This window comes from Mustela nigripes, chromosome 6 (assembly GCF_022355385.1).
Source record: "Mustela nigripes isolate SB6536 chromosome 6, MUSNIG.SB6536, whole genome shotgun sequence".
In the NCBI taxonomy this organism is placed as follows: domain Eukaryota; kingdom Metazoa; phylum Chordata; class Mammalia; order Carnivora; family Mustelidae; genus Mustela; species Mustela nigripes.
Genome location: NC_081562.1, coordinates 134,490,273 through 134,518,272, shown reverse-complemented (window position 1 = coordinate 134,518,272; position 28,000 = coordinate 134,490,273). Strand labels below are relative to the sequence as shown.

The following is a 28,000-nucleotide window of genomic DNA, read 5'->3' as shown; positions in this document are numbered from 1 at the left end:
CTGCAACTGTCCCAGAGGTCCCCTCCACACATACCTCCAGGTTGGCACTGGCCACAGGAAACTGCTGTGTGAGATCTGGAAAGCCAAAGTGAACTGGCAGGCAGAAGGTCTACCAGCTCAGGTACGAGCACCTGCTGGCTCAGCTGGCAGACAGGACAGGACTGCAGTGACCCCACCTTCAGCTTCTCGAAGGCCTGGGCCAGGAGTGTGGAACTCAGTAGCACCACGGGGCTGCAGCACTAGCCAGGGTGGGGAGTGTGCGAGACAGGTGTTCCAGGCTTCCCTGTGGGTTCCAGCCCATCTCTGCCCTTCTCCACTTCTCTCTCCACTCGACTTCCTGCCGCTGACCTGCAGGTCCACGGCAACCTCAGGCCTAATACCAGGCTGAGGTTACAGCCTTGGTGTTGGGCCACTCTGTGGAGTGGGGATAGACCCCACCCCAACCAATTACAGTCAGCGGTCGAGCCGGAACGCGCCACACGTGCACCAACAGGGTGTGAAAACACTGTTTTTCCCACCCTGAGGGAGGTTCTGCAGAGAGTAGAGCAGTGCCCCAGCTGGGAGGAAGTGGCTCTTCCCCCCACCCCAGAGACAGGAGCAGTGAGTGGCCCTGGTTATTATTGTGGTTGGGGGGTGTGCCTGGGCTCCCATGGTTCGAACTTCACATCAGTGCCAAGGGAGGGGGTGGGCTTTTTTTTTTTTTTAAGATTTTTTTTTATTTATTTGACAGAGAAAGAGGAGATGGGAGTGGCAGGCAGAGGGAGAGGGAGAAGCAGTCTCCCTCCTGACAGGGAGCCTGATGAAGGACTTGATCCCAAACCCTGGGACCATGACCTGAGCCGAAGGCAGAAGCTTAACTGACTGAACCACCCAGGGGCCCCAAGGCTTTTTTTTTTTTTTTTTTTTTAAATCAGCCTGCCCAAATGTGGGGCAGAAGGGGAAAGAGGATGTGAGAGCTGAAAGCCGGCAGCAGGCAAACATCAAACAGACCCTGATACTTGTTTGGCCTTCTCTGCCAGCTCCCACAATGACTTAAGGTTTAAACCATAGTGTGCACCCTAACTGTATTTCCCCAGCGCTTCTCTTTCTCTGGTCAAGCACTGGGGGATCAGTGAGGACTTTATCCAGTTTGTCAATTGCATGTTAAGTTCAAATCTTCTTGATCCACTGCTCCTTCTGACAATAAATAACATCCTCTTGGGAACAAGATCTCTTTTTACCTTCGATTCTATTTTGTATGACAAAAAAAACTGCCACTCTGGATTTTTTAGCTTCTAATTATTTAGTACACCTTTTCCTTTTTTTGTTTTTTTAACTCCATTTCAACTTGCATTTATCTTTTTGTTTTATCTAAACCTCTTGTAGACTAAGACTGTTGGAACCTTCCTTTTTCTTCCCTTAACCTAAACTGAGAAAATCATTAGTTAGAAAATTAACTAGTAATTATTGTTATAATAGGACTTTTCCTGGCATCTTTACATTTTCCATATACCATTCCCTTGTTTCTCCCTTCACTATATGCTTTGCATTGGACACATCCATTTCATTCTGTCAGATTCAAAGTTGTCCACTCTATTTATTCCAGTTGTTACCCTTTATCGTAACCCATAAGATGTGTTCATTTTTCCTAAACTATGTCATGACCTAAGTAATAGGATTTATCAGTTAAACATTTCACACTCTGCAGTATTAAAATGCAACTTAGCAGCTTTACACAGTGGCAGTATCGTAGCCAATGAGGTTTATCCAAGATGCGATTATTGTTAATTAAAATGCAATTTAGCAAGAGTTAATGAAATTAAACCAACAAAACTAAGACCTGAAATCAAGCCACTGATGGACAAGAAATACAAATCTGCAACAACTAAATGTTGGCCTCTTCTAAACTGAGGAATTACAAAGACTAAACATCAATACTGTAATTAATGTGGATAAATACAGTGTAGGATTAACTGGGCTTTGAAAAATCCCAATGCTTTGTTTAATAGACCTCGAAAAATATTTCCCCTTGAGGTAAAGAAATAGTGTCATAAAAAAATAAAACTTACGATTCGTTTCTCCCAAAATCTGTACTTCGGGTTAGTTAACAACAACTCTTTAGTAACAGGTGAACAGTATAAGCAAACCTTCAAGCTGAAAGAAGAAATTTAGAAAAGCTGGGTCAGTGCAGCTTTATAGTGAGCCATCGGGGTGACCAGAAAAGTACATTTCACCACATATCAGTTATCTCAAATCATTCAGACACTGAGCTGGCTCAACAAGTGTCAGAACAGTTCCCCACATGCCACCACCTGTAACTATCTAGGTCCCATCAAGACCGAAGTGGGAGAGGGGGCGCCTGGCCGGCTCAGTCGGTACGAGTGTGCGACTCTGGATCTTGGGGCTGTAAGTTAGAACCCCACATATGAAGCAGAGATTACTTAAAAATAAATTTATTTTTAAAGATGTATTTATTATATTTTGAGAGAAAAAAATTATTTTGAGAGAAAGAAAAAAGGGAAGAGTGAATGAGAGGGAGAGAATCTTGAGCCGATTCCCCACTGAGTGTGGAGCCCACAAGGGGGCTTGATCCCACAACAGTGGGATCATGACCCTGGGATCATGACATGAGCTGAAATCAAAAGCCAGCCGCTTAACAGACTGCACCACCCAGCACCACCCAGGAGCCCCACCTTAAAATTTAAATTAAAAAAAAAAAAAGTGTACAGAGGAACAACAGGGAAGAAGCAAAAGAAGAGAATATACTGTGCCCTCTGACTTCCTCAAAAGGGGGTCCCCCATCACTCTGAGTTTAAAGATATATGTTTGTACCTGATCAGGAATGTCTGGAACGATTCCACCACATGAAGCTACGTCTCAAGAAGGGAAAAGGGTGGGGATGCTTTCAAATTTTTAAATTCAAAAACAAAGCTTAGAGTTAAGAACACAGTCTGTGATGGACCGTATTTTCCAAAGATGGCCACACTAATATATTCCCAACCACACATGCTATGTTTACAGATGGATAAGGAAATCCCTCTGCTGACAGAGGGGTCTATTTTAACCACCACCCCCCACTTCAGCCTGTCTTTGTGACTGCCTCAACCAACAGAACATGACAGAGGGAGGTCTCGGGACTGTGGAGGCTATGTCTCCTGGGCAACATGGCTCCCTGCAAGCTCTCCCTTGGGACATAGACTTTTTAAGCCCGAGTCTCCATTTAAGAAGTTCGGCTACCTTGAAATCACTATGCTGAAAAGTTTTCTAGGGACAGAGTTGCCCAAATGCCCCAGCTGCCTGATTCCTCTCAGCCTCAGTGTCAAACACTGAATGATGGGCCCCCAGATAATGGCAGTCCCCCTAAGACACCCAGCCAGGGAGAAACCAGCAACCCCAACTGTGTTCTGTCAGCATTCCCAACCCACAGAAACTGAGAAAGAGAACATATGATTAGTGGGTTAAAGTCACTAAGTTTGGGGGTAATTTGTTACGCAGCAATAGATAACTAAAACACGGGCTCAAAAATCAGACAGACCTGATTGAAATCCTGGTCCTGCCACTTACTGGCTGCGTGACCTTGGGCAACTAATTTAACCTCTCTGGTTCCTCAGTTTCCTCATCTGTAAAATAGAAATAATAATGGTATCTATTCAAAAGTTATCAAGAGGATCTAATGAGGATGTTGGCTCCTAGAAGACAGAGATTTTCATCTGTGTTGTTACTAGTATAGCCTCAATGTCCAGCACAGTGCCTGACTTGTCACAGGCTCTCAAAGAAACTGGCAAACTAAACAACACATAGGGCCTGACATTTATATAAGTACTCAGTGAATACAGGCTACCGCTCATCACGAACACAGACTCGTAATAGCACTTTGCAGAGAAGACTGGCATCCACTGGGTCAGAAATTAAAGAGTCAACAGGGCCCTTTCCAATACACAGCTTGGGGATTTGGAATTAACATTTAGGCAAAGCGGGCTGTAGGAAAAAAACACAGTACTTCGGCTTGAAGATCCAAAAACATTATGACTGTCTTCGCAACAGAACTACACACACAGGGAGAAATGAAAATGAACACACTACTGCTACCCCAAACAGCATGATAAATCGTACAGTTAGAATGTTGAGTGAAAGAAAACAACTAGAAGGGTCTATTCAGTATGACTCTACAAAGTTCCCAACCAGCCAAGGTTAAACCATGATGACAAAAAGTCAGAATACCGATGCCTCTGAGACGAGGACTGACTGGGAGGAGGGATGGAGCTCTGTTCTGGGACACGGGCCCTATTCTGTTTCTCGATCTGGGTGGAAGGTTCATAGATGTGCTCACCTACAAAAGCTCATCTGACTGTGTCCCCTTGCAATGTATGTACTTCCCTGTGTAGCACTCACAGCTCAATTAAAACGTTTACTTAAAAAAAACACACAAATAAGGAGGAAAATAAATTACCTGCACTCCAGTCTTCTTTTCAAGGTAGGGGCTCTTAATCCTTTCATGTGATCTAAAAACAAAAGAATCAAAAACTATAAGCACATTTTTTTTTTTTTGAGAGGATTCCTTAAGCCAAGCAAACAGTTGTCCTCTCTTTTCGAGCTTTCTTTTAAGAGAAAATATATGAGAGGTTCGCCTTTTTTTTTTTTTTTTAAGATTTCTTTTATTTGAGAGAGCGAGCGCGCAAACACATGCGTGAGTGGGAGGGCAGGGGGAGGGGGGGAGAGAATCTTTTTTTAAAATCTGGAGTGTGGTTACTATATATATTTTTTTAACATATAATGTATTATTTCCCCAGGGGTACATGTCTGTGAATCATCAGGCTTACACAGTTCACAGCACTCACCATAGCACAGACCCTCCCCAATGTCCATCACCCAGCCACCCTAGCCCTCTCACCCAGCTCCACTCCAACAACCCTCATTCTGTTTCATGAGATTAAGAGTCTCTTATAGTTTGTCTCCCTCCCGAGCCCATCTTGTTTCATTTTATCCCCTCCCTACCCCTCACGACCTCCCGCCCTGCACCTCAAATTCCTTATATTAGAGAGATCATAGGATAACTGTCTTTCTCAGATTGACTTATTTCACTCAGCCTAATAACCTCTAGTTCCATCCACATCATTGCAAATGGGAAGATTTCAGTTTTCTAATGCCTGCGTGGTATTCCATTGTGTATATATACCACAGCTTCTTTATCCATTCATCTGTTCATGGACATCTAGGTTCTTTCCATAGTTTGGCTATTGTAGACATTGCTGCTATAAACATTCGGGTGCACATGCCCCTTCGGATCACTACATTCGTGTTTTTAGGGTAAATACCCAGTGATGCGATTGCTGGGTTGTAGGGTAGCTCTATTTTCAACCTTATGAGGAACCTCCATGCTGTTTTCCAGAGTGGCTGCACCAGCTTGCATTCCCACCAACAGTGTAGGAGGGCTCCCCTTTCTCTGCATCCTTGCCAACATCTGTCGTTTCCTGACTTGTTAATTTTTTTGAGCACATTTTTCATGTGTCTGTTGGCCATCTGATGTCTTCTTTGCAGAAATGTTGTTCACGATTTTGTTCTTCGGGTGTTGAGTTTGAAAAGTTCTTTACAGAGTTTGGATAATAGCCCTTTATCTGATAGATCCTTTGCAAATATCTTTGCCCATTCTATCAGTTGTCTTTTGGTTTGTTGACTGTTTCCTCTGCTGTGCAAAAGTTTTTTATCTTGATGAAGCCCCAGTAGTTCATTTTTGCCTTTGCTTCCCTTGCCTTTGGCGATGTTTCTAGGAACAAATTGCTGCGACAGAGGTCAAAGAGGTTGCTACCTGTGTTCTAAAGGATTTTGACGAATTCCTGTCTCAAGCTGAGGTCTTCTGTCCATTTTGAGTCTATTTTTGCGTGTGGTGAAAGGAAATGGTCCAGTTTTATTCTTCTGCATGTGACTGTCCAATTTTCCCAACACTATTTGTTGAGGAGACTATCTTTTTTCCATTGGACATTCTTTCCTGCTTTGTCAAAGATTAGTTGACCACAGAGTTAAGGGTCCATTTCTGGGCTCTCTATTCTGTTCCATTGATCTATGTGTCTGTTTTTGTGCCAGTACCATATTGTCTTGATGATGACACCTTTGTAACAGAGCTTGAAGTCTGGAATTGTGATGCCACCAACTTTGGGTTTCTTTTTCAACATTCCTCTGGCTACTTGGGGTCACTTCTGGTTCCATACAAATTTTAGGATTATTTGCTCCATTTCTTTGAAAAAAATGGATGGTATTTTGATAGGGATTGCATTAAATGTGTAAATTGTTTTAGGTAGGATAGACATTTTCACAATATTTGTTCTTCCAATCCATAAGCATGGAACATTTTTCCATTTGTTTATATCTTCCTCAATTTCTTTCATGAGTACTTTATAGTTTTCTGAGTACAGATTCCTTGCCTCTTTGGTTAGGTTTATTCCTAGGTATCTTATGGTTTTGGGTGCAACTGTAAATGGGATCGACTCCTTAATTTCTCTTTCCTATGACTTGTTGTTGGTATACAGAAATGCAACTGATTTGTGTGCATTGATTTTATATCCTGACACTTTACTGAATTCCCATATGAGTTCTAGCAGTTTTGGAGTGGAGTCTTTTGGGTTTTCCACATAAAGTATCATATTACTTGCAAAGAGTGAGAGTTTGACTTCTTTGTCAATTTAGATGCCTTTTATTTATTTTTATTGTCTGATTGCCAAGGCTAGGACTTCTAGTACTATATAGAATAGCAGTGGTAATAATGGACAGCCCTGCCATGTTCCTGACTTTAGGGAAAAAGCTCTCAATTTTTCCCCATTGAGAATGATATTCGCTGTAGGTTTTTCATAGATGGCTTTGATGATATTGAGGTATGTGCCCTCTATCCCTACAGTGTGAAGAGTTTTGATCAAGAAAGGATGCTGTACTTTGTCAAATGCTGATTGATTTGTGGATGTTGAACCAACCTGCAGCCCTGGAATAAATCCCACTTGGTCGTGGTGAATAATCCTTTTAATGTACTATTAGATCCTATTGGCTAGTATCTTGGTGAGAATTTTTGCATCCATGTGGGAGGAGAGAATCTTGAAGCAGACTCCCCACTGAGCAGGGAGCCCTCCCTACATAGGGCTGGATCCCATGACCCTGAGATTATGACCTGAGCCAAGACCAAGAATTGGACACTCAAGCAACTGAGCCCCCAGGTGCCCCAAGAGGTTCACCTTTATAAGAGAACTGATTCGTGTGAGCTACTGACTCTTCTGCAGGTGGCAAATGCAGCTGCAAACAGGGCAGGAACCACTGCAAGCTGACCATCTCTGGTCATCATTTACAAGAACAATCCCCTCTATCTTAGGACAGATTCTAAATCACTCTGAGTAGCCACAGAAGAATGAGTGACGAGACTCACTTCAGAACTGCTTCCAGCACTTTCTTTCATGTTCTTCCTTCATTTTAATCCAACCATCCTTTGTGCCCACTTTATGTGACCCATCCAGTTCCAGGCACTGAATTGAGTTCATCTGGAACTTGTTTAGGCTTAGGTCAGCATGAGAAGGTTTTATTCTCTTAGCCTACTGTGACTGCTGGGTAGAAAGATGCGGCATTTCTATCCACACAGGTCTGCTTCGCAGCCCTCCAAAGCAACACATACAGAAAGACAGCCTTTAAACATAGTCATTCTAACACATTCTGAATCTCCAGCATGGGAAGGACTAGATAGCAATGACCACACCTTCTCAGTTTAGGTGAATCAACAAACCCTAATTATTCAAATTACCACCCAAACACACACACACACACACACACACACACACACACACACACGTCCTCAACACAATCATCTGTGCTGATCCTTAACTCCAGAGAAAACAATGCAGTCACCACACCCCGCACAGCAGACCTTGACTGGACTTGTGCCTGCTCCCTCGGTGGGTGAATCCCCTCAGATCACTCCTAGTCCAGGCTTTTAGGACCTCTGGTGGCACTGGTTGGGATTTCCAAAGAATTTGAGCCATGGCAAAAGAGAGGCTGAATCAAGACTCAGTTCCATACTCCCAAACTAAATCAGCAGGCAGCCCTCTGTGGCTGCTTTAATCAAGACAGCCCAGGACCAGCCCAGCTGGCCCTGGACCACTGTAGACCCCTCCAAGGCTGCCAGCAAGAGAACCTGGGCCAGCTTACTTGGTGCTACAAGGACTGCACCCAGAGTCTCCTTTCCAGAGCCTTTTTGCTTTCCCGAACCAAATCAAGTCATTGGAAATTGTCCCCTAGTGGGGTCTTCTCCAACCCTGGGCTACTCTATCAGGCCACGGGTCCCCCTCTTGACCTCCAGACCTTACTAATGCTTAGCAAAGCCTGCCCTGAGCATAGGACTGGGTTTCAGATGGCTCATAAGCAGGACTGAGTGGGCCATGGAATGAGATGTTCTATCAAAATGTGATTTTTTTTCTACCAAAAGAGGCCACAGATTTTGTCAGATATCCTCTATCAGTCTGTTCAGAATGACGCAAAATGCCACAGACAAGGTGGCTTAAACCATAAAACTTCTTACAGTTCTGGAGGCTAAATTCCAAGCTCAAGTGGAAGCCTCCTGGCTTCCAGATGGCCCTTCAGAGTGTGTGGACAGAGTGCAATCTCTATTCCTCTTTTCATAAGGCCATCAATCCTAATGAGTTAGGATCCAGCTCATTTAAATTTTAACTGCGTCCTAAAAACCCAGTCACCAAATACAGTCACATGGTGGTTTCAGCTTCAACATATGAAGGGGGTGGGGCAGCACAATTCAGTCCACAGCACATCAAAGAAATCTGTTTCTGAAAAAGGTTGAAAACTACCAGTAAGCAGTGTGGGGAATTTCCAAAAGCAGAAGCTGAGTTCTTGCCCTTGATGAGATTATTTTCAGGCTGAGTAAACAGACTCACATGTCATTAGAGAACAGAAACCGAGATTATAAACTGCTCAATAACAGGGAGTCAGTTTTTTGCTTAACATACAAACAGATGATCCTGATTTCAGATTCCGTTAGATGGATTCCTTTTCCAAACTCGTTACTTGTAGACATCAAGGGCGAGCCCCTGCGCCACACCTCAATCATGGCTAAGCACATTCTGAGTTCAGAAATTCCAGTAACACTCAAGACAAAAGGTGAAACAGAGGTATCCCCACCCAGCGGGGGATTCACAATGAAAAACACACCAAAACCAAAAACGTTATTCTGGAGAATAAGTAGAAAGGCCCTCAAAGAGGCTCACAGTGCTATTTGACAAATCAAGGGACGAAATTCAGATTTTCCGCATTGACGAGAGAAAATTCGTAGACTAGAGCGAGAAAGCAGAGGCACTTCCCAAAAGCGCGAACGCAGGCATCCTAGGTGATAACCACACAGCCAACAGTTGCAAAACGAGGTCTCCTCCAGCTCTGGAGATCGGTTAGAACGTTTTAGAGACTCTCCCGCCTCACTTGGAGTCTCTAACCTCCAGGCTTTATCACTAGGGCCTAATCCCTAATGATTAGGGATTACCTACTGTGTGCAGCTGTGAAATCTTAGTATTCTGGTTGCTTCACCTTAAACGAAATTTTTATACTGGAGGCGGGCAGAACACCTCAAAGGAGGGGGAGCATGCACTACAGGAGCTTTCGGACACGAGGTCTGAGTGTGTGTGCGGGTGCTTGCTTGATAATAAATACTGGGGGGCGGGTAGGGTGGGATTTCTTCTGAAACTTTTCTTTATAACGTGGAAGCGAAGATGTAAAGGAAGAAGCAAGAAAGAATCCTCGCTGACCTCGGACTCTTCGCTGCTAGGAGAGCTACCAAAAGAACCCAAGTGTTATCCCTGGTCCAACGGGCTGCCCAAGTTTCGGTTCCGTCCCGTCGTACAGATGAAGAAATAAAGCCTCAGAGAGGCCGAAGAGCCAAGCGGGGAACAAGGTGCATCTGCTGGTCTGGGCCCCGGCCTCCCGGAGCCTGCACTCCGCTGCTCGAGCTCCCCCCGCATCCCCGGCGGCTTCCCCGCGGGGCCAGAACACAGGCAGCCTGCGTCCCCGGGGCGGGCGGCGCGCCACGCTCACTCACCCTTGTGGCAGTGGGACAGGAAGTAGGCGCGGGCTTTCAAGTTCTCCCTGTCGAAGCGGTCTATGGAGATGGTTGGATACTCGGCCATCTGCCCCGTGAAGGAACTCATAGCGCCAGCACAGCCCGGGGGACGCGGCCCCACGCCGCCTGCGGAAGCTGAGGTTTTCCTCGCCGGGCCGCCACTTCCGGGAACCTGCCGTCGCCGCCGCTCCATTGGCTCGCCGGATGCAGCCACGTCCAATCAGAGGAGCCCTGCGGCGGCGGGGCGGTGCCGAGGAACTTCAGTGGACAGTCCGCTGCCGGCGAATCGCGTGGTTGATTGTTCGAGTGGCGGGATGCTGGGCTGGGGCAGCTGGCTGGGATCTAGGATGTGGCGAGACGAGGGTGCCTCCTGCTGGAAACCTTGACTCAACACGAGTGGCCTTCCTGGTGCAGTGTGTCCTTGTCTGTGCAGGAACGGTATCGCGAAAGGAAAGTGAACACCTGTAGCAGGTGCTCTACCCAAGGATGCCAAGAAGCGAAGGGCGATGCAAAGCTTCGCTTTGAAATCAGACTTCGTTCCACCTCCTGCTTGTCTACTGAGAGCCTGAAAGCCCAGCTCAATTTCCCTTCTTTACTTTTCTTCCCAGTTTCTACCTTAGGGGGTAACCATGAGGATTGTATGAGAAAAAAATTGTATGTGACTCATGGTAGATTCATTAACTTGTTAGTTCCCGCTTCCATTTATTTACTCATTCACTTTTTTTTAATTTTAAAATATTTTAATTTATTTCACACAGAGAGAGAAAACAAGCAGGGAAGCAGCAGGCTGAGGGAGAAGCAGGCTCCCAGCTAAGCAAGGAGCCCAAGAGGGACCCCATCCCACTGAATGGATCCCTTCCTATCAAGTCTCCTTAAACACCACAATATTAATAATCAGAAACAACTCAAACACTCTTGAGATGTTGTTTTGTGTATTACATTATAATAAGCCTTGCAGTTTATTACATATATGACTAAGATGTGTCTTCAGGTAGGTTTTCAACCCATTTGGAGACAGCACATTTGCAGAATATGATAAACAAATGCTTCCACAAAGACACAAAATAATGCGGAGGGGAGATCCAAGAACAATGAATTTTAAGCAGTGGAATCAAGAATCAGAGTGCCACCCTCACGGAATATCAGCATTTTCCTGCAGCCATGGTACTCGGAGTTCTATTTAAATAGAGATTTCTCAAAGGCAACGATAAAGAAAGGGAGGAAGATGAGGTAGAGTGGGAGCAGTATAGACATCATGATCATTTGAGTAAAGCATTCTGTTAGTACCTATTGCCAACACCTTTGATTTGGTATAGGATGGTTTGTCTTAGAATAAAGGAGGGCTAAGCTGTATATACCTAAAAACAAATTCTGCAGTGAGACTGGGATCTGGAGAATCTGGTGTGTCTACCTCTGACAGGATGTGGAACTCCTGGTAAGGCAGGTCAAGATAATAGTCATATGCTTACCTAACCACTTATTTATTCTCTCTTCTTTCCACAATGGGTACAGTGTCACAGTGTAAAGGTAAGGGGAAACAGGTCAGAAAACAGTGAAGGTGGGTAAGCAGAGCCACAGACACGCACAAACCATTGGAAAACATGAGCCAATTATTTGGCTCTTCTAGAAGAAGCCATAAACACTAACCTTACACATCCTCGAGACATAACTATAACAGATTTTCAGGAGAAGTCCAATTTTCTGATTATTGAGTCCCAAGAGAAATTCCTCCTGCGGCTGCTAGTAAAGAAAATTGAAATGTACTCAACAACATTGGCTCTGCTCTACTTCCTCATCCCACATCAGGAATCTTTCTGCAAGTCCAAGCTCTTCAGACTTCTAAGTCCTTGATGTCCCTAAAAGGAATTGAAAACTGCTACCAAGTGCATGTTACATACCAAATAAATCATTATTGAAGTAGGTGTAAGTCTGTTGAGAAATAACTACAGGATATATTTTTCTTCACTTATAAACTATTGTCAATCTAAATTAACTTACATTATAAATTTACTATATTCTATGCTATTCCTTCATAATAACAGACATAAAATGTCTACAAGGAAGCATACAAGGAGATAATGTATTTTTTTAAAGTGTATCTGTGTGCTAGAGCTGCTGTAACAAGCACCGCAGACTGGGTGACTTCCCCAACAGAAATTTCATTGCCTCAGAGTTCTGGAAGCTGGAAATCCAAGATCATATTCTATGATTCCACTTATATAAAATTATGAAAATTGTGAACTGATCCAAAGCAACAGAAAGCAAATCAATAGTTGACTGGGGGCACAGGAAACAAGTTCATTAACTTGATTGTGGTGATGATTTCACAGGTGTATGCATATGTCAAACTTCTCAAATTATAGGCTGTTAAATGTGTGCTAGTTATTGCATTTCAATTATCGCTCAATGGATTTATTTTCAAAATGTTTGGAGAGTATATGGGAGAAGGTAGACAAACTGAACCAGATGGACAAGGATATCCCTTCTGTAGAGAGTTAAGAAGACACTGCATGGCTAACTCACATAACAGAAGGTGGCTTTGAAAAAATCACAATGTATTTTTATTTTGCATTAGTTTCATGCATGTCTTCACCACCCATATCTCTTCTTCACACCTCCTACTCTCAACCCTCTGATTGATTAAAGTGTTATTATTCAACTAAGACAAACTAACTAAATAAAGTCTAACCAAAGCCCCAGACAATGGTAAATGTTCAAAAAATATTAGCTATTATTACTATGTACTGGGCATCCACTAAATACCAAACACTGTGCTTGAACCCGGTTGTACATAAAGGAATCATCCTTGGCACGAGACCTTACAGTCTGGCAGAAGTAGAAACTCGTGGAAATAAATGCAAGAAGTTTTACAGAATTTTATTGGAAACCTGCTAAGAATGCAGTGCAAAGACAGAGCAAAAGAGCTCAATTCTGCAAGGAGAAAGAAAAACATAGTGGAGAAGGTTAACTCAAGTTCACTTCTGAGCACAGGAACAACTGAAGTCCCTGGAATGGGCTTTTATTCAGTCTGCATTCTGCAAATAGTTCCTTTTAATCCAAAGCACTTAGGTCAAAGGGATGAAATAATAGGGACTTACCAGGGGAAGTCAAGGTTAAACTAGCTAAGGGACCACAAGCCAAACAGTTCAAACTTTAACTTGAGCAACAGCGAGAAGCCTGGATGGTTTGAAACAAGAGAATAATAAGTGAATTAGAAGAGTGTTTCTCCACGTGTGGGCCCTGGGAGAGCACCTGTTAGAAATGCAAGATCTCTACCGCAGCCTAGACAACTAAGTAGTAGAAACAAGATCCAAATCCAAGGTCATGCCTTAGACGTGATGCTATACTGCTCCGAGTGGCCATGGTGGTGAAAGATATTCATTCGAAATATATTGCTTTGGCACCTCTTGTGCACTAGGTACTATTCTAGAAATTTGGTCAACAAGACCTCTGTCTTTATGGTAATGTGGAAATTATGTTCTTGCAGAAGATAAACAATAAAATTAAGAAAGAAGCAATTTAAATAGTATAATAAGGGGTGATAAGGGCTGTGGACGGAAGAAACACTAGAACGTAGTAAGGGGTAAGATAGAGAGCCTGATGCAGCAGCCACAGCTAAGGCCTCAAGCTGGAAGCTTGGCCAGGAACAACCAGCAGATCAGTGTGGCTGGAATGGAGTGATGGACGGCTCCAGAGCAAGGGAAGGGGAATTGTATGCAACCCTTGTAGGGTTTTGTTGATTTTACTCTGTAAGATGAGAAGCCATTGCAAGACTGCGAGGAGAGAAATGACACAATCTGAGTTATGTTTTAAACAGATTTCACGGACTGTTGTGTTGACAATAGACCAGGGGGGATCAAGAGACACCTGTTGCAGATTATTGCAATAACCAGCGTGGGGTGGGGGGGTGATAGCGGCTTGGACTTCGTGGGAACAGAAAAGCCAACAGTGACGGATAAATAGGGCAAGACAGAGTGGACTCTAGGAGCCAGTTAGTTAAGGCTGGGGAGGGGACTTTGGAGAGGGCTGTTTGGGACAACTAGGTGGATGTTGAATATAGGCAGGTCTGGAATTCAGAGAGAGATTTGAGTTGAGGAAATAAATTTGGGAATTATTAAGCAAATCGATAGTATTTTAAATATACAGATAAAGGTAATGGTAGAGAAAAGTCATCTAAATTATGGATGTTGTTGATTGTGGGTTTATAAATTGCCAATCACTAAGCTCTAATCTGTGGATTGACCGGTTCATTTAGTTTCAACAAAATGAGAAATAGGGTGGGACAGACATGAGGGATCTACTCGCAGGAACCAAAATCTCCAATGGAATTCTGTCTGGTACTGTAGAAACAAATAACACATTCTGCTCGATTCCTCTGCCTAGGGGTCAGCCCCTGCAGGATGCCCATCCTGGCGTCAGCTTTGTCTCTCCAAACCGCCCGTCTCCGCCCTCGCACCTGCGCGCTAGGGCCCTCTCGCAGGGGGTGGGGCCGGAGCTAGGGGCGCCACGCGTTGCTAGGGGATGCGACGGTCGCCGAGGCACGACAGTTGGCCTCTCGCTGCCCAGCCCACGGATTCCTGAGTGGAGAACACGAGCACCGCCGCGCTCTCCTGCGAGCTCCCGGGCGGGGTGCCTCGGCCTCTCCAGGTCGGCCTGCGAGGGTAACCACGGAGAGCGGGACCCAGGGGGTGGGTGGACACGTCCCGAGGGGCCCGAACGGCCCGCCCCCTACTCTGTGCCCGCCCGAGCCCCGCCCCGGAACCCTCGGCTCCGCCCCTTCTGCTCCGACCCGTCTTTGTGATTTCTGAGATTTGCCCGGCTTGCTTCTCTAATTTTCTGGGTTAGCAGGGGTCTTTACCTGCTACTCCTTGACTTTCAAAATCTGATTTCCCCGTAACTTCCAAGCGGACCTTCTAAATGAGACCTTTTCACGGTTCGGAGAACAAGCCCAGGAATGTTAACTGATCAGCTCTTTTGCCATATCCTGATACATCTAGGAACAATATAAAATAGGTAAAGAAATGGAGGTTTGGCAATACTAATTAATGCTCTTGGGGTTTTAATACAACTAAAGGCAAAAAGCAGTTTTCAGAGCGAACAAGGAAATGAAAAGGACTTTTGCATAGAAAGGAGTTAGAGATAACGTACATCAAAGGCTTTGATTTCAGATTAAAACTTGAGATTGTCAAGGGTTTGATATTGCTGAGTTTTTAAAATACCTATATAAACTTAATACTGTTTAATAAAATTAGAATTTTGCAAAACTAGAAAGTCAACCATTGCCATTTCCTGTTTCTGTAGCTACAACATAGTGTTGTAGTTTTGCCACAACTCTTGGCAAAGTAAAACCACTAAATTTCAAAGTGCTGAATGTTACTAGCGGGATTAATATTGTCACTGAACTTCCCAGAATTACTTAATTGTTTAATTGAAAAACTGTAAGTTGATCTTTCCCAATTTTAGTTTTATTCTGTTTTTAATAAGTACAAAGTAAGTAATAAGGGAGACAAAAATTTAGGGGGGGATTTGCACCACCACTATATAGTATAGTTACAGTAACCTGTAGTTACAGTATTATGGTGAAAATGCATTTATGTTCCCTTTAGCTATTGTGGGAAAACAAAGTTTTGAAATAGCTAATATGTGTAGAGGATACATATTTCCACTGAGGAAAAAAATGGGTTTTTTTCCTGCAGTAGTTCAACTCTTCTGTTGGACAGCTCTTCTGTTGAAAGCAAATTTTTTTTTATTTTTTAAAAGATTTTATTTATTTGAAAGAGAACGAGTGCATGCACGCATGTACAAGAGGGGGAGGAGCAGAGAGAGAGAGGGAAGCAGATTCCCCCCCACTCCCTAGCAGGAAGCCGGAAGCAGGACTCAATCCCAAGACCCATGAGATCATTACCTGACCCAAAGGCAGATGCTTAACCAACTGAGCCACCCAGGAACCCTTGTTGAAAGCATTTTTATATTTATAGTTTACATAACTGTTTTGCTGGAAAGTGGCAAAATGTTATCTAGATAACATTCAGGAAAATAGTTTTTGAATGAATACGAGTATATAAAAGTATTTTGTTAGGTATGAAAAAGTCAAGCCTAAAGCAAAAATGGTTTGGGTAAAACAAAAAGTATGATTGTGCCACTACTTTTAGAAAGTGTGCTTTATCTATAAAATCAATATAATACAGTCACTAAATTCATTTAACAAACATGACTAATTCTGAAAGTATTCTTTTACAGCGAATTTGCACTTTTCCTTTCATGTTTCATAGTGTCATTTTTCTATGAAAAAAAATAGGTTATATATGGTTGTATCTGTTAATGGATTGTCAGGCTGTACCACACATGTTGAACTCACTGTTGGCCATACCTAGTGTGCAGCAACAAAGCAGTGAGCCTCCCACTGAAATGAATGGAAATGAAATAGAAACCAAAAGAACAGTAGAACCAACAAAATAGGAGCTGGTTCTTTGAAACAATTAATAAGATCAATAAATCCCCGGCCACACCTACCAAAAAGAAAAGAGAAAGGACCCAAATTAATAAAATCATAAATCAAAGAGGAGAGATCACCAACACCAAAGAAATACAAATAGTTATAAGAATGTATTATGATGGGCGTCTGGGTGGCTCAGTGGGTTAAAGCCTCTGCCTTCGGCTCAGGTCATGATCCCAGGATCCTGGGATCGAGTCCCACATTGGGCTCTCTGCTCAGCAGGGAGCCTGCTTCCTCCTCTCTCTCTGCCTGTCTCTCTGCCTACTTGTGATCTCTGTCAAATAAATAAATAAAATCTTTAAAAAAAGAATATATTATGAGCAACTATACGCCAACAAATTAGGTAATCTGGAAGAAATGGATGCATTCCTAGAGATGTATAAACTACCAAAACTGAAACAGGAGGAAATAGAAAACCTAAAGAGACCTGTAACCAACGAGGAAATTGAAGCGGTAATCAAAAATCTCCCAACAAACAAGAGTCCAGGGCTGGATGGCTTCCCAGAGGAATTGTAACAAACATGCAAAGAAGTATTAATGCCTATTCTTCTGAAGCTGTTTCAAAAAATAGAAATATAAGGAAAATTTGCAAACTCTTTTTACAAGGCCAGCATTACCTTGATCCCAAACTAGACAAAGACCTCATCAAAAAGACTGATATCCCTGATGAACATGGATGCAAAAATTCTCACCAAGATACTAGCCAGTAGCATCCAACAGTACATTAAAAGGATTATTCACCACAACCAAGGGGGATTTATTCCTGGGCTACAAGGGTGGTTCAACATTTATAAATCAATGTGATATGCTATATTAATAAAAGGAAAGACAAGAACCATATGATACTCTCAATAGATGCAGAAAAGGCATTTGACAAAGTACAGCATCCTTTCTTGACTAAAATTCTTCACAATATAGTGATGGTGTATACCTCAATATCCTAAAAGTCATATTCGAAAACCCCACAGCAAATATCATTCTCAATGGGGAAAAACTTAGAGCTTTACCCCTAAGGTCAGGAACATAACAGGGATGTCCACTCTCACCACTGTTGTTCAGCATAGTACTAGAAGTCCTAGCCTCAGCAATCAGACAACAAAAAGTAATAAAAAGCATCTGAATCAGCAAAGAAGAAGTCAAACTCTCACTCTTCTCAGATGACATGATATTCTATGTGGAAAACCCAAAAGACTCCACCCCAAAATTGCTAGAACGCATACAGGAATTCAAAGTGGCAGGATACAAAATCAATGTACAGAAATCGGTTGCATTTTTATACACTAACAATGAGAGAGAAGAAAGAGAAATTAAGGCAATCCCATTTATAATTACACCAAAAACCATAAGATACCTAGGAATAAAACTAACCAAAGAGGCAAAGGATCTGTACTCAAAAAACTATAGAATACTCATGAAAGAAATTGAGGAAGACACACATAAATGGAAAAATATCCCATGCTCATGGATTGGAAGAACAAATATTGTTAAAATATCTATGCCACCTAGAGCAATCTGTACATTCAATGCAATCCCTATCAAAATATCATCAATTTTTTTCCACAGAGATGGAACAAATAATCCCAAAAATTTTATGGAACCAGAAAAGACCCCAAATAGCAAAAGTAATGTTGAAAAGGAAAACCCAAAGTTGGTGACATCACAATTCTGAATTTCAAGCCCTAGTACAAAGTTTGTGACAGTATGGTACTGTCACAAAAACAGACACAAAGATCAATGGAACAGACTAGAGACTCCAGAAATGGACCCTCAACTCTACGGTAAACTAATCTTTGACCAAGCAGGAAAGACTATCCAATGGAAAAAAGACAAGTCTCTTCAACAAATGGTGTTGGGAAAATTGGACAGCCACATGCAAGAGAATGAAACTAGACCATTTTCTTATACCACACACAAAAATATACTCAAAGTGGATGAAAGACCTAAATGTAAAACAGGAATCCATCAAAATCCTAGAGAACACAGGCAACAATCTCTGTGACCTTGCCCACAGCAACTTCTTGCTAGACGTGTCTCCAAAGGCAAGAGAAACAAAGGCAAAAAGGAGCTATTGAGACTTAAAAGATAAAAAGCTCTTGCATAGCAAAGGACAGTCAACAAAAGCAAAAGACAACTGACAGAATAGGAAAAGATATTTGCAAACATCTTTATTTAATTAAATTTTTAAATTTTTCTATAACACATAATGTATTATATACATATAATGTATTTCTATAACATATAATGTATTATTAGCCCCAGGGGTACAGGTCTGTGAATCGCCAGGTTTACACACTTCACAGCACTCACCATAGCACATACCCTCCCCAATGTCCATAACCCCACCACCCTCTCCCTACCCCTCTCCCCCTGCCCTCCCTCAGTTTTGTGACATTAAGAGTCTCTTATGGTTTGTCTCCCTTCCGACCCCATCTTGTTTTATTTATTCTTTTCCTACCCTCCAAGCCCCCCAGGTTGCATCTCCATGTCCTCATATCAGGGAGATCATATGATCTTGTCTTATTTCACTAAGCATAATACCCTCAAGTTCCATCCACGTCATCACAAATGGCAAGATTTCATTTCTTTTGATGGTTGCATAGTATTTCATTGTATATATATACCACAGCTTCTTTATCCATTCATCTGTTGATGGACATACAGGTTCTTTCCATAGTTTAGCTATTGTGGACATTGCTGCTATAAACATTCAGGTGCATGTGCCCCTTCAGATCACTACATTTGTATCTTTAGGGTAAATACCCAGTAGTGCAATTGCTGGGTCATAAGATATTTCCATTTTCAACTTTTTGAGGAACCACTATGCTGTTTTCCAGAGTGGTTGCACCAGCTTGCATTCCCACCAACAGTGTAGGAGGGTTCTCCTTTCTCTGCATCCTCGCCAGCATCTGTCATTCCCTGACTTGTTAATTTTAGCCATTCTGACTGGTGTGAAGTGGTATCTCACTGTGGTTTAGATTTGTATTTCCCCTAGATATTTGCAAACATCTTAACAGATAAAGGCTAGTATCCAAAATCTATAAAGAACTTATCAAACTCAACACCCAAACACCAAAAAATCTAGTCAAGAAATGAACAGAAAACATGAACAAACATTTGTTCAAAGGAGACATCCAAATGGCCGAAAGAACATGAAAAAATGCTCCATATCACTTGGCATCACACATGTAGTGATCTGAAAGGGCACCTGCACCCCAATGTTTATAGCAATAATGTCCACAATAGCCAAACTATGGAAAGAGCCCAGATGTCCAATGATAGGAGAATGAATACAGAAGATGTTGTATATATATAGATAATGGTATATTACTCAGTCATCAAAAAATGATATCTTTCTATTTGCAATGACATGGTTGGAGCTAGAGGGTAGTATGCTAAGCAAAATAAGTCAATCAGAGAAAGACAATTATATGATCTCATCATATGTGGAATTTAAGAAACAAAACAGGATCTTAGGGGAAGGGAGGGAAAAAATAGAAAAAGACAAAATCACAGAGGGAGTCAAACCATAAGAGACTCTTAATCATAGGAAACAAATTGAAGATTGCTGGAGGGAAGGGGGTTGGGGGTAATGGGGGAATTGGGTGATGGACATTAAGGAGGCCATGTGATATAAGGAGCCCTGGGTGTTACATAAGACTGATGAATCACTGAACTCTACTTCTGAAACTATTAATACATTATATGTTAATTAATTAAATTTGAATTTTTTAAAAAAGAAACCACTAAATAAATAAAAATAAACTTTGAAAATAACAAAAAATAAAAATTTGAAAATTTGAAAAAATGAATGGAAATGAAAGGCAAGGATTTCACTGAAATATGGCTTGTTTATTGTTTTGTCAGGTAGTCCATATTTTACATAAATTCATACAATAACAATATATTGCCTTAAAATACAACATGAGCCTAAGCTGAAATTAATAAACAAGGGTCAAAACTTTTAAAAATGTCAAATATTAACAATACCTTAATTTTCTTTGGTCTAGTCTATATCTATATCCATATCGATATAGATATAATTAGTATGCATGATGAAAAAAATGCAAACAATATTAATGATATAACCATTTGGGTAGTTGCTACATTCATCAGAGTGAATTGTGTAACTCAAATGACTTCATTTTAATTCATTTAAATCTGGAGCTAAGCCCAAACAAATGTGAGAATTTTGGTTTCAGGTTGAATGTGAATACCACAACCTTTAGAATGTTAAGTAAGGGGGCTCCTGGGTGGCTCAGTGGGTTAAGCTGCTGCCTTCGGCTCAGGTCATGATCTCAGGGTCCATCGGGCTCTCCCAGGGAGCCTGCTTCCCTCTCTCTCTCTCTGCCTGCCTCTCCGTCTACTTTTGATCTCTCTCTGTCAAATAAATAAATAAAATCTTTAAATAAAGAAAAAGAATGTTAAGTAATGTTAAGTTCTGTAAGTATACAGAAGTTAGGGGGATGCATAGGACCAATTCCCTTATTTTTCATGGAAGAGCCAATTGGTACTTGCACATGATTGATACATAAAATTCAAACAAATGACTCTTAGCCTTCTAAAAGTCTCCACTAATCTATTTTTGTTAAAATAACAGTCTCCACTAGTCTCTCTTTTTTAACTATGAGAGAAATTTTAGGTCACGTCCTTCACATTAAAGAAATACTTATCTGAAATTCAAAAATTCCATCAATTTTATGTCCATTTCCTACTTCCCCCTCATTAAATCCAGGCTGAGCTGAATTTATTAATCTTCTGAAAGCATTTATTGTAAGACTTTTTTATAAAACTTTTAAAGTCTGCCTTAACTCATCTTATGTTTAAGATGATAATGGATACTTCTAATTGATGTGATGATTATTTTGACTTTTCTTTTTTTATACTTCAATATATTTTTGACCTTTTCAACATATACTAGCCCCCACTTATCTATGGGCGTAACAGTCCAAAACCGCCCACTGGATGCTTCAAACCACAGGTAGTACCTAACCCTATAAATTCTATGTTTTTTCCTGTACATACCTGTCTATGATAAAGATTAAATCAACAATAATAAAACAGAACAATTATAATAATATATTTTGAAGTTATGTGAATGTAGCCTGTCCAAATGTATTTTCCTATACTCACTATTTTTTGTGATAATGTAAGATAAAATGCCTGTATGATGAGATCAAGTGAGGTGAATGACATAGGCATTGGGATGTAGCCTTAGGCTACCATTGACCTTCTTACATTAGGTCAGAATGAGGATCACCTGCTTCCAGACTGCGGCCAAGGTAGAGAGTGCAGAGGTACTATTGTAATGAGTGTTTGTCATTGTAATTGAAAAAATTTTGAAAATAAGGATCCATTTAGAGGACCTACTCATGAGGTCTATATTTAATGTATTTCAGCCAATAGAAACATATTTTAATAGAAGAATGGATTGAAGGAATCATGGTGAAAATTCTGGGCACTTTATGTCAGTTAACTGATACATATTTTGGTAATAAGATGACTCTGAGAAAACAACTGCAAGACATGTCTTTGAAAAACTGACTCTAGAAGTTTGGTGAATAGACAATCATGCATACTCCAGTGAACTATTTGAACTTCAAAAGCTATTGGTGCCTGCTTACATTGTTTTAAAATCAGTGATCTCAGTATCATAGAGTCGTACAGCTTTCATGGGCTTTGTGTGCGTCCGTCTTTTCACATCCGGCTGTCACAGGAGCAGGGTCACAGTGACCTCCTGAGTAAATGGATTGCAGTGATTGGACTACCTCCAAGTAGTTAAGATATGGGAAAAGGCGAAACCATTGCTTCTCAGCAAGAAGAATAAGAAGACAGAAGACTGATGTTGCGTTCCTTTTTTAGGAAAAAAAAAAAAAGTGGGGGATGCGGTTTTGAATATAGTCAAATGGAATGTTGGTAAGATATTTTGACAATCTACTGAGTAGTTAAAAATAAGAGTGTGACTTCAGAAATGTGTTTACTATTGCCTAGGACACCAGAAGTAGGACATTATGCTCTGAATGCAATTTTATGTGATGAAGAAATAAACAGTTCCCTATGTATCTTTCAGGGTTTTTTTTAATTTCCAAAGTAGAGCATGAATCCTTCTCAGTCTTGAAATTGAATGTTTAAAATTTAATATACTTCATGGGATTCTCAACATTCTAGGTTTTTTTTTTTTTAATTCCACTTGTGTTCATTTTAAAAGAGACTTTCAAAGTTGTCACTGTTATGCTATTAATTTTGTTTTAACATCTTTCAGAAATAATTGGCAATAAGATCCCTGTAGCCATGGCTAGCTCTGACGTGAAACCAAAATCAATAAGTCGTGCCAAAAAATGGTCAGAAGAGATAGAAAATCTGTACAGATTTCAGCAAGCAGGATATCGGGATGAAATTGAATATAAACAAGTGAAACAAGTTTCTATGGTAAGATGTGTCTACAAACCTGAACTCAAAACATTCAGTGAAAAGGATCAAAATCAAACAAAGAACCAGAGAATAACTAAAAGGAAGCTCTACTCCAATTCTCTCATTTTATTGATGAGAAGACTGAGGCCCAGAGGAGTGGTTTTCAGGTAGACTAGAGAGAGAGGTGGTCCCTCAGCATGGAAACGTTAAGAACTTTCTAACTTTTATTTAACAACCATGCTCTGCCAGATAAAGGGTTGATGATCACCACAAAAGCAGAGTCATTTTCCCTTACTCACGTAATTCTATTGCCAGATACTCAGTTTGTTGTGTACCTATTAACTTCTTTCCAGTTTCTTTTTTACCCTGAATTATAAAGGGGTTAGATTTTATTATGAAGAGTATAAGTGACAGAGAACTATTAAAGAGCCCCTGACTGTGGTTGTGCATTACACTCTCGTGCCCAATAATGTGACTGACGTAAAATCAGATTTAAGACAACACAAAGAACCTCCTTGAAGGGGAAGTCCCACAAAGTGAGAGGCGTGTGTGTGTGTGTGTGATATAGGGAAGAACAAGCTTATTCACTGTATGACTTGGCAATTTTGAAGAGGTCTTGCATTTCACTTCAGTAAATACTAATTGGGTATAAACTGTAAGGAAGGAGAAAATTCTCCCTTGTTCTTTTGGCTGGTCTAACAATCAAATTGACCCATGACAGATTAATAGGAGAAAAAACAAGTTTAATCCACTTTCATACATATAGGAGCCTCAAATATATTAGACCCAAGAAGTGACCAAAGCAGGCCATTTATATACCTTTCAGACAAAGAAATAAGAAATGTGTAAAGAACTGACAAGACAAAGCGACTTGGTCTTAAGGACTAATTAGTGGGGAAATGAAACAGAGTTTATTTACACAGCCCTCTTGGCTCTGAATTCTCTGTCTCTGGTGATAAGGATGTCTGTCTACCTCCAGGTGCAGGGAGCGTGCCTTTCACGGCGGTGGGGGTGTGGATTTCTTTCCTGCTTTCAGGGGTACAGGGAGGAGGGTCAGAGTCTTTATGCTCTAGTTTCTCAAGTAACTTTAACTAGAAACCATCAGTATGCCAAAGTGCCATGTTCTGGGGCAGCGTGCCCTCAGCCCTGTCACTACCATGTGCAAATTTCCATGCCAAGTGTTTAGGAGATGAAAATATGAGTACCTGACCTCAAGAAACTGACTGGGCCAGTAGGAAGAGAACCAGATTTGGAACCTCTCCAGGGTCTGAATCCTGGTTCCTCTCCCTCATTAGTCGAGCAATCCTGAACAAGGTTCTTAACTTGACTGAGCTCAACAGTTGAATTGTAATGGCAGTGCCTGCTTTAGAAAATAGTTACAGGAATGAAATGAAATCATGTGTTTGAAGTGTCCAACATTGTAGTGCTTAATGATTTGTTGAGTGAATGAAGGATAAGTGTTTAATGATTGACAGCTTTTATTATCTTGGAATAGAAGATTAATAATGACATGAACAGTAGAAATTTATGCAAGTCAAAATACATGTGCCTTTTTAAAAGATGCAGGAATTTAGGGAAAGACAAAATCACATCCTCTGGGGGACAATCCTCCAAAAGGGCTTCATGCCCCCGGAGACATTTGCAGAGGGCCTTGAAGGTAGGCCAGGATGGTAACTAAACTCTTGCCTTGATTGGCATATCTCTACCAGTGGGTAGAGGTGGGAAGGGTTTGAGCAAATTAATTTTTCCTCACCTGAAGCATATGTCCATTTGGGACATAGGAGCTATTGAAGCTTACTGACCTCTGTAGCTGGTCTTGAGGACCAAACCACTCCACTCTGTTCTACTGAAAGGAGTGAAGCTTTCCTCCATTGAATGGGAGTCCTCAAGTGAAAAGCCAAGAAGAAAAGTTGTAAAATACAAAGGCTATTATTTAAAATGACTAAGGGTTGATGAGCATAGGAATCAATATAGCTCCTTGGAGGGTATTTCTTCACTGCATGAGATGCTTTTTAGGACCCTAATAAATGAAAGAGAGCTTGCTCCTGGCCCCAAGAAGAAGAGAGCTATAATGGTGTCTTGAGAACATCCTCCTTTCTCTGCTGGGGGCAATGGAAACTATGAAAGAAAAACTTGACCTAAGTGACAGGAACCATTGATTTGTTTTTTCTTATACTGTATATGTCAGAGAGCCTGCCAAGGTTTATCCAATATGTTTCTACCTATTTTCATCAATTATTAAATAAATGAGACAACATAAAAAATGAAAATGTGCTGTTAGAAAACAAAGGCCACACATTCCTTTGTATTCATGATCTATTGGTATCCCAGTGGAAAGTTGTGATTTATGGATGGGGCATATGAGAAGTGACAAGCTGCCTATAGAGGTGGTGGTGAAGATTTGATTATCTAGACCATGATACCTGAGTGATCAGGTTTTGGCAATGATAGAGTAGATCTTACAGAATCCAGAAGAAATCTACCAAACAACAAGAGAAGTACATTGACCTGATCAAGAAAGTAGAACATGAATTTGGAGAGGAAAGGGAGAAAAATGTCCAAACTAGGTCAAGCCAAATGATAAACAAACCTATATGACGTATGAGAAAGAATAGTGGGGAAAAGGTAAGATAAGATAGTGGAGATTTAGATTCATGACCTCAAATTTCTATTAAAAATTGGATTTCAAGGGACACCTGGCTGGCTCAGTTGGTGGACCATGAGACTCTTGATCTCGGGGTTTTAAGTTCCAACCCCATGGTGTGTGTAGAGATTGCTTAAAAAATAAAGTCTTTTAAAAAAAAAATTGGTTTTCAAGCTGAACTTGTGATATGGACTTGAGGACTGCATATGCACCTTTAGGTATCTTGAGTCTAGCTGGTTCCATCTCTCACTGCTGTGACATTGATTCTCAGTACCCAAGTGTTTTCAGAGTGGGGCCTGACTCTAACTTCCTCCTCAGGCATTACTTTTAGATATTAGGAAGTAATAATGTTTTTTTTTAATATTTTATTTATTTATTTGAGAGAGAGACAGTGAGAGAGAGCATGAGCGAGGAGAAGGTCAGAGGGAGAAGCAGACTCCCCACGGAGCTGGGAGCCCGATGCGGGACTCAATCCCCGGACTCTGGGATCATGACCTGAGCCAAAGGCAGTCGTCCAACCAACTGAGTCACCCAGGCGTCCCAGGAAGTAATAATGTTTGAAATAATTTGTAAATATAAGAAAATGCTTAGAGTGTTTTGAATGTTTCCTCTATCTTGGCCACTGAGTAGAAATTTAAATCTAGAAATTGGGATCTAGAGAGAAGCACCAACTTAGCTATTTTACAGTATAAGGGTACAACTTAGGGTGTGTTTGAGGTGTGCATAATACTCTCTTGAGAGCTCAAGTATTTTTAGATTTAATTTTATGCTTTAATTTTTGGATGTGAGATATACTGTTAACTATTTGATAATAAATTATTATATAAAAATAAAGCCAGCATCATAGTATTTGTATTCTGGTTTCTGATGTGCAGGTAGATCGTTGGCCAGAGACGGGATACGTGAAGAAACTCCAGAGAAGGGACAATACTTTCTATTACTACAACAAACAGAGGGAGTGTGACGACAAGGAAGTCCACAAAGTCAAAATTTATGCTTACTAGCTTTCGTTCTTCTCGTGTTGTCATCATCTAAGACTTCATTGCTTCATTCTACATCATGTAAATGTCATTTTATAAAATAATCCAAAATGCAGACTTCAGTTGAATGTTTTGAAACACAAAAGCCATGAAACCTGGTATCAATCAGCCTGTTCTATTCTAAAATATAATTGCAGAAGCATTAAAGTTGTACTCGTCTTGGTCCTGTTCTTCTGATTATTTTAACTGAGGTAGAGTAACCATGATGCACAGAAAGAGACAACCCAATTTGAAACCATCCCAGTGGTTAGGCTAGTTGTTTACAGGTTAGTGCTCCATACCCCTGCCCCTGCCCCCAGCCTTTACTACTTTCCAAGACCACCATTTTGAAATGTCAGATCTGCCTCTTGTGGCCCTAGGGCTTTCTCTTGCCTCTTTTCTAGAGGCTTTGCCTTTGCCTCTTGCTGAGTAGACTGGAAATGCCAAGGGCTGCCGGCCGCTAGGAGCAGTCCTCAACCAATGACTGCTGGGGAGGAGGTGTTCAAAAGCCCCAGCCACCTGCTGCCTCAGCGGAATCCATCAGAGGTGTGTGGTGCCCAGTTTACCAGTTTACCAGCAGGATGAAGCTTCAGTTTCCTGCAACAGTGTCTGGCTGTATCACATAGACTACTGGCTGTCTCCCTCCCTTGCCACTCCCCCACTCCATGCCAGGGGTTCCCTTCCTCCTACATCAGCTCCTTGTATGTGGAGCCTTGTCCCAGGGTTGGCTTCTGGGTTTCCAATCTAGACAGTTCCTGTTCCAGTGCTGCCTGGAATCACTGCAGAAATGGTCTGAGTGCTAAGGAGCAAGGCAATAATTAACCTGTAAGACACACGAAGTCCCCAAAATTCCCGAGTCTTGAGTGCTTTGAGGTTAAATAGATGAAAAACACCCTTTCTGGCAGCATCTCTTTCTACCCACGGGACCTGTCCCTGTGTTTGAATAAAATCACCTTTTTGCATCGGGGGGGAAAAAAAAAAGGAAAGATACCCTTTCTCCTTTAACTATGTTTTCACTAGATTTTTTTTTGTCACCATTTGTAAGCCTTATCTTTAAATAGATTTTTGGATACGGGGATCACACCCATCAATTCATCTAACTTTAGCTCTCATTTTCCAGAACTGTATGCACTGTGAAGCTACATGAGTTTTCACAAATCAATGTTGTGCTTCTTCATCGTTTGTCTTTTTGAGCAAAAACATCACAGGAAGGATAAACTTCTTTTATGCCTTCTTTTATGTCTTTCCCAGCATTGCTTGGGATCATCTCATGGCTTTGAAGCCATTGATCTGTCCCTCTCTGCTCAAGCTTTTTATCATCCTCTTCCAGATTTGGCCAGCCCCGTACTGAGCATAAGGGATCT

At 41.4% G+C, this 28,000-nt stretch overlaps 2 protein-coding genes across 4 annotated transcripts in view; one reads left to right on the top strand and one right to left on the bottom strand.

Annotated features, from left to right (window-relative positions):
- The window catches only part of DCLRE1C (DNA cross-link repair 1C), a 39,716-nt gene extending 29,432 nt beyond the window's left edge, over nucleotides 1–10,284 (bottom strand). The window contains exons 1-3 of one of the 3 annotated variants that reach the window (XM_059404267.1): nucleotides 10,049–10,284; nucleotides 4,430–4,481; nucleotides 2,049–2,133 (exon numbers count right to left, since the gene is read on the bottom strand). In XM_059404267.1, the coding sequence (XP_059260250.1) occupies nucleotides 2,049–2,133; nucleotides 4,430–4,481; nucleotides 10,049–10,262 (351 nt within the window). In that variant the 5' untranslated portion in view covers nucleotides 10,263–10,284. Of the gene's footprint in view, nucleotides 1–2,048; nucleotides 2,134–3,514; nucleotides 3,524–4,429; nucleotides 4,482–10,048 lie in introns of those variants that run through there. The other 2 variants (XM_059404265.1, XM_059404266.1) reach the window with 2 other exon arrangements.
- Nucleotides 10,285–14,593: 4,309 nt separating this feature from the next.
- MEIG1 (meiosis/spermiogenesis associated 1) lies at nucleotides 14,594–26,787 on the top strand. Its single transcript, XM_059405019.1, has 3 exons — nucleotides 14,594–14,716; nucleotides 22,825–22,991; nucleotides 26,493–26,787. The coding sequence occupies exons 2-3, from the start codon at nucleotides 22,854–22,856 to the stop codon at nucleotides 26,619–26,621; spliced, it is 267 nt and encodes an 88-aa protein (XP_059261002.1). The 5' UTR covers nucleotides 14,594–14,716; nucleotides 22,825–22,853; the 3' UTR covers nucleotides 26,622–26,787.
- Nucleotides 26,788–28,000: the final 1,213 nt, after the last annotated feature.

Coding starts and splice junctions, on each gene's coding strand:
- MEIG1 (XM_059405019.1), top strand. CDS start 22,854: ATGGCTAGCTCTGACGTGAAACCAAAATCAATAAGTCGTGCCAAAAAA. Junction 22,992..26,492: donor AAGTGAAACAAGTTTCTATG/GTAAGATGTGTC, acceptor TCTGATGTGCAG/GTAGATCGTTGGCCAGAGAC.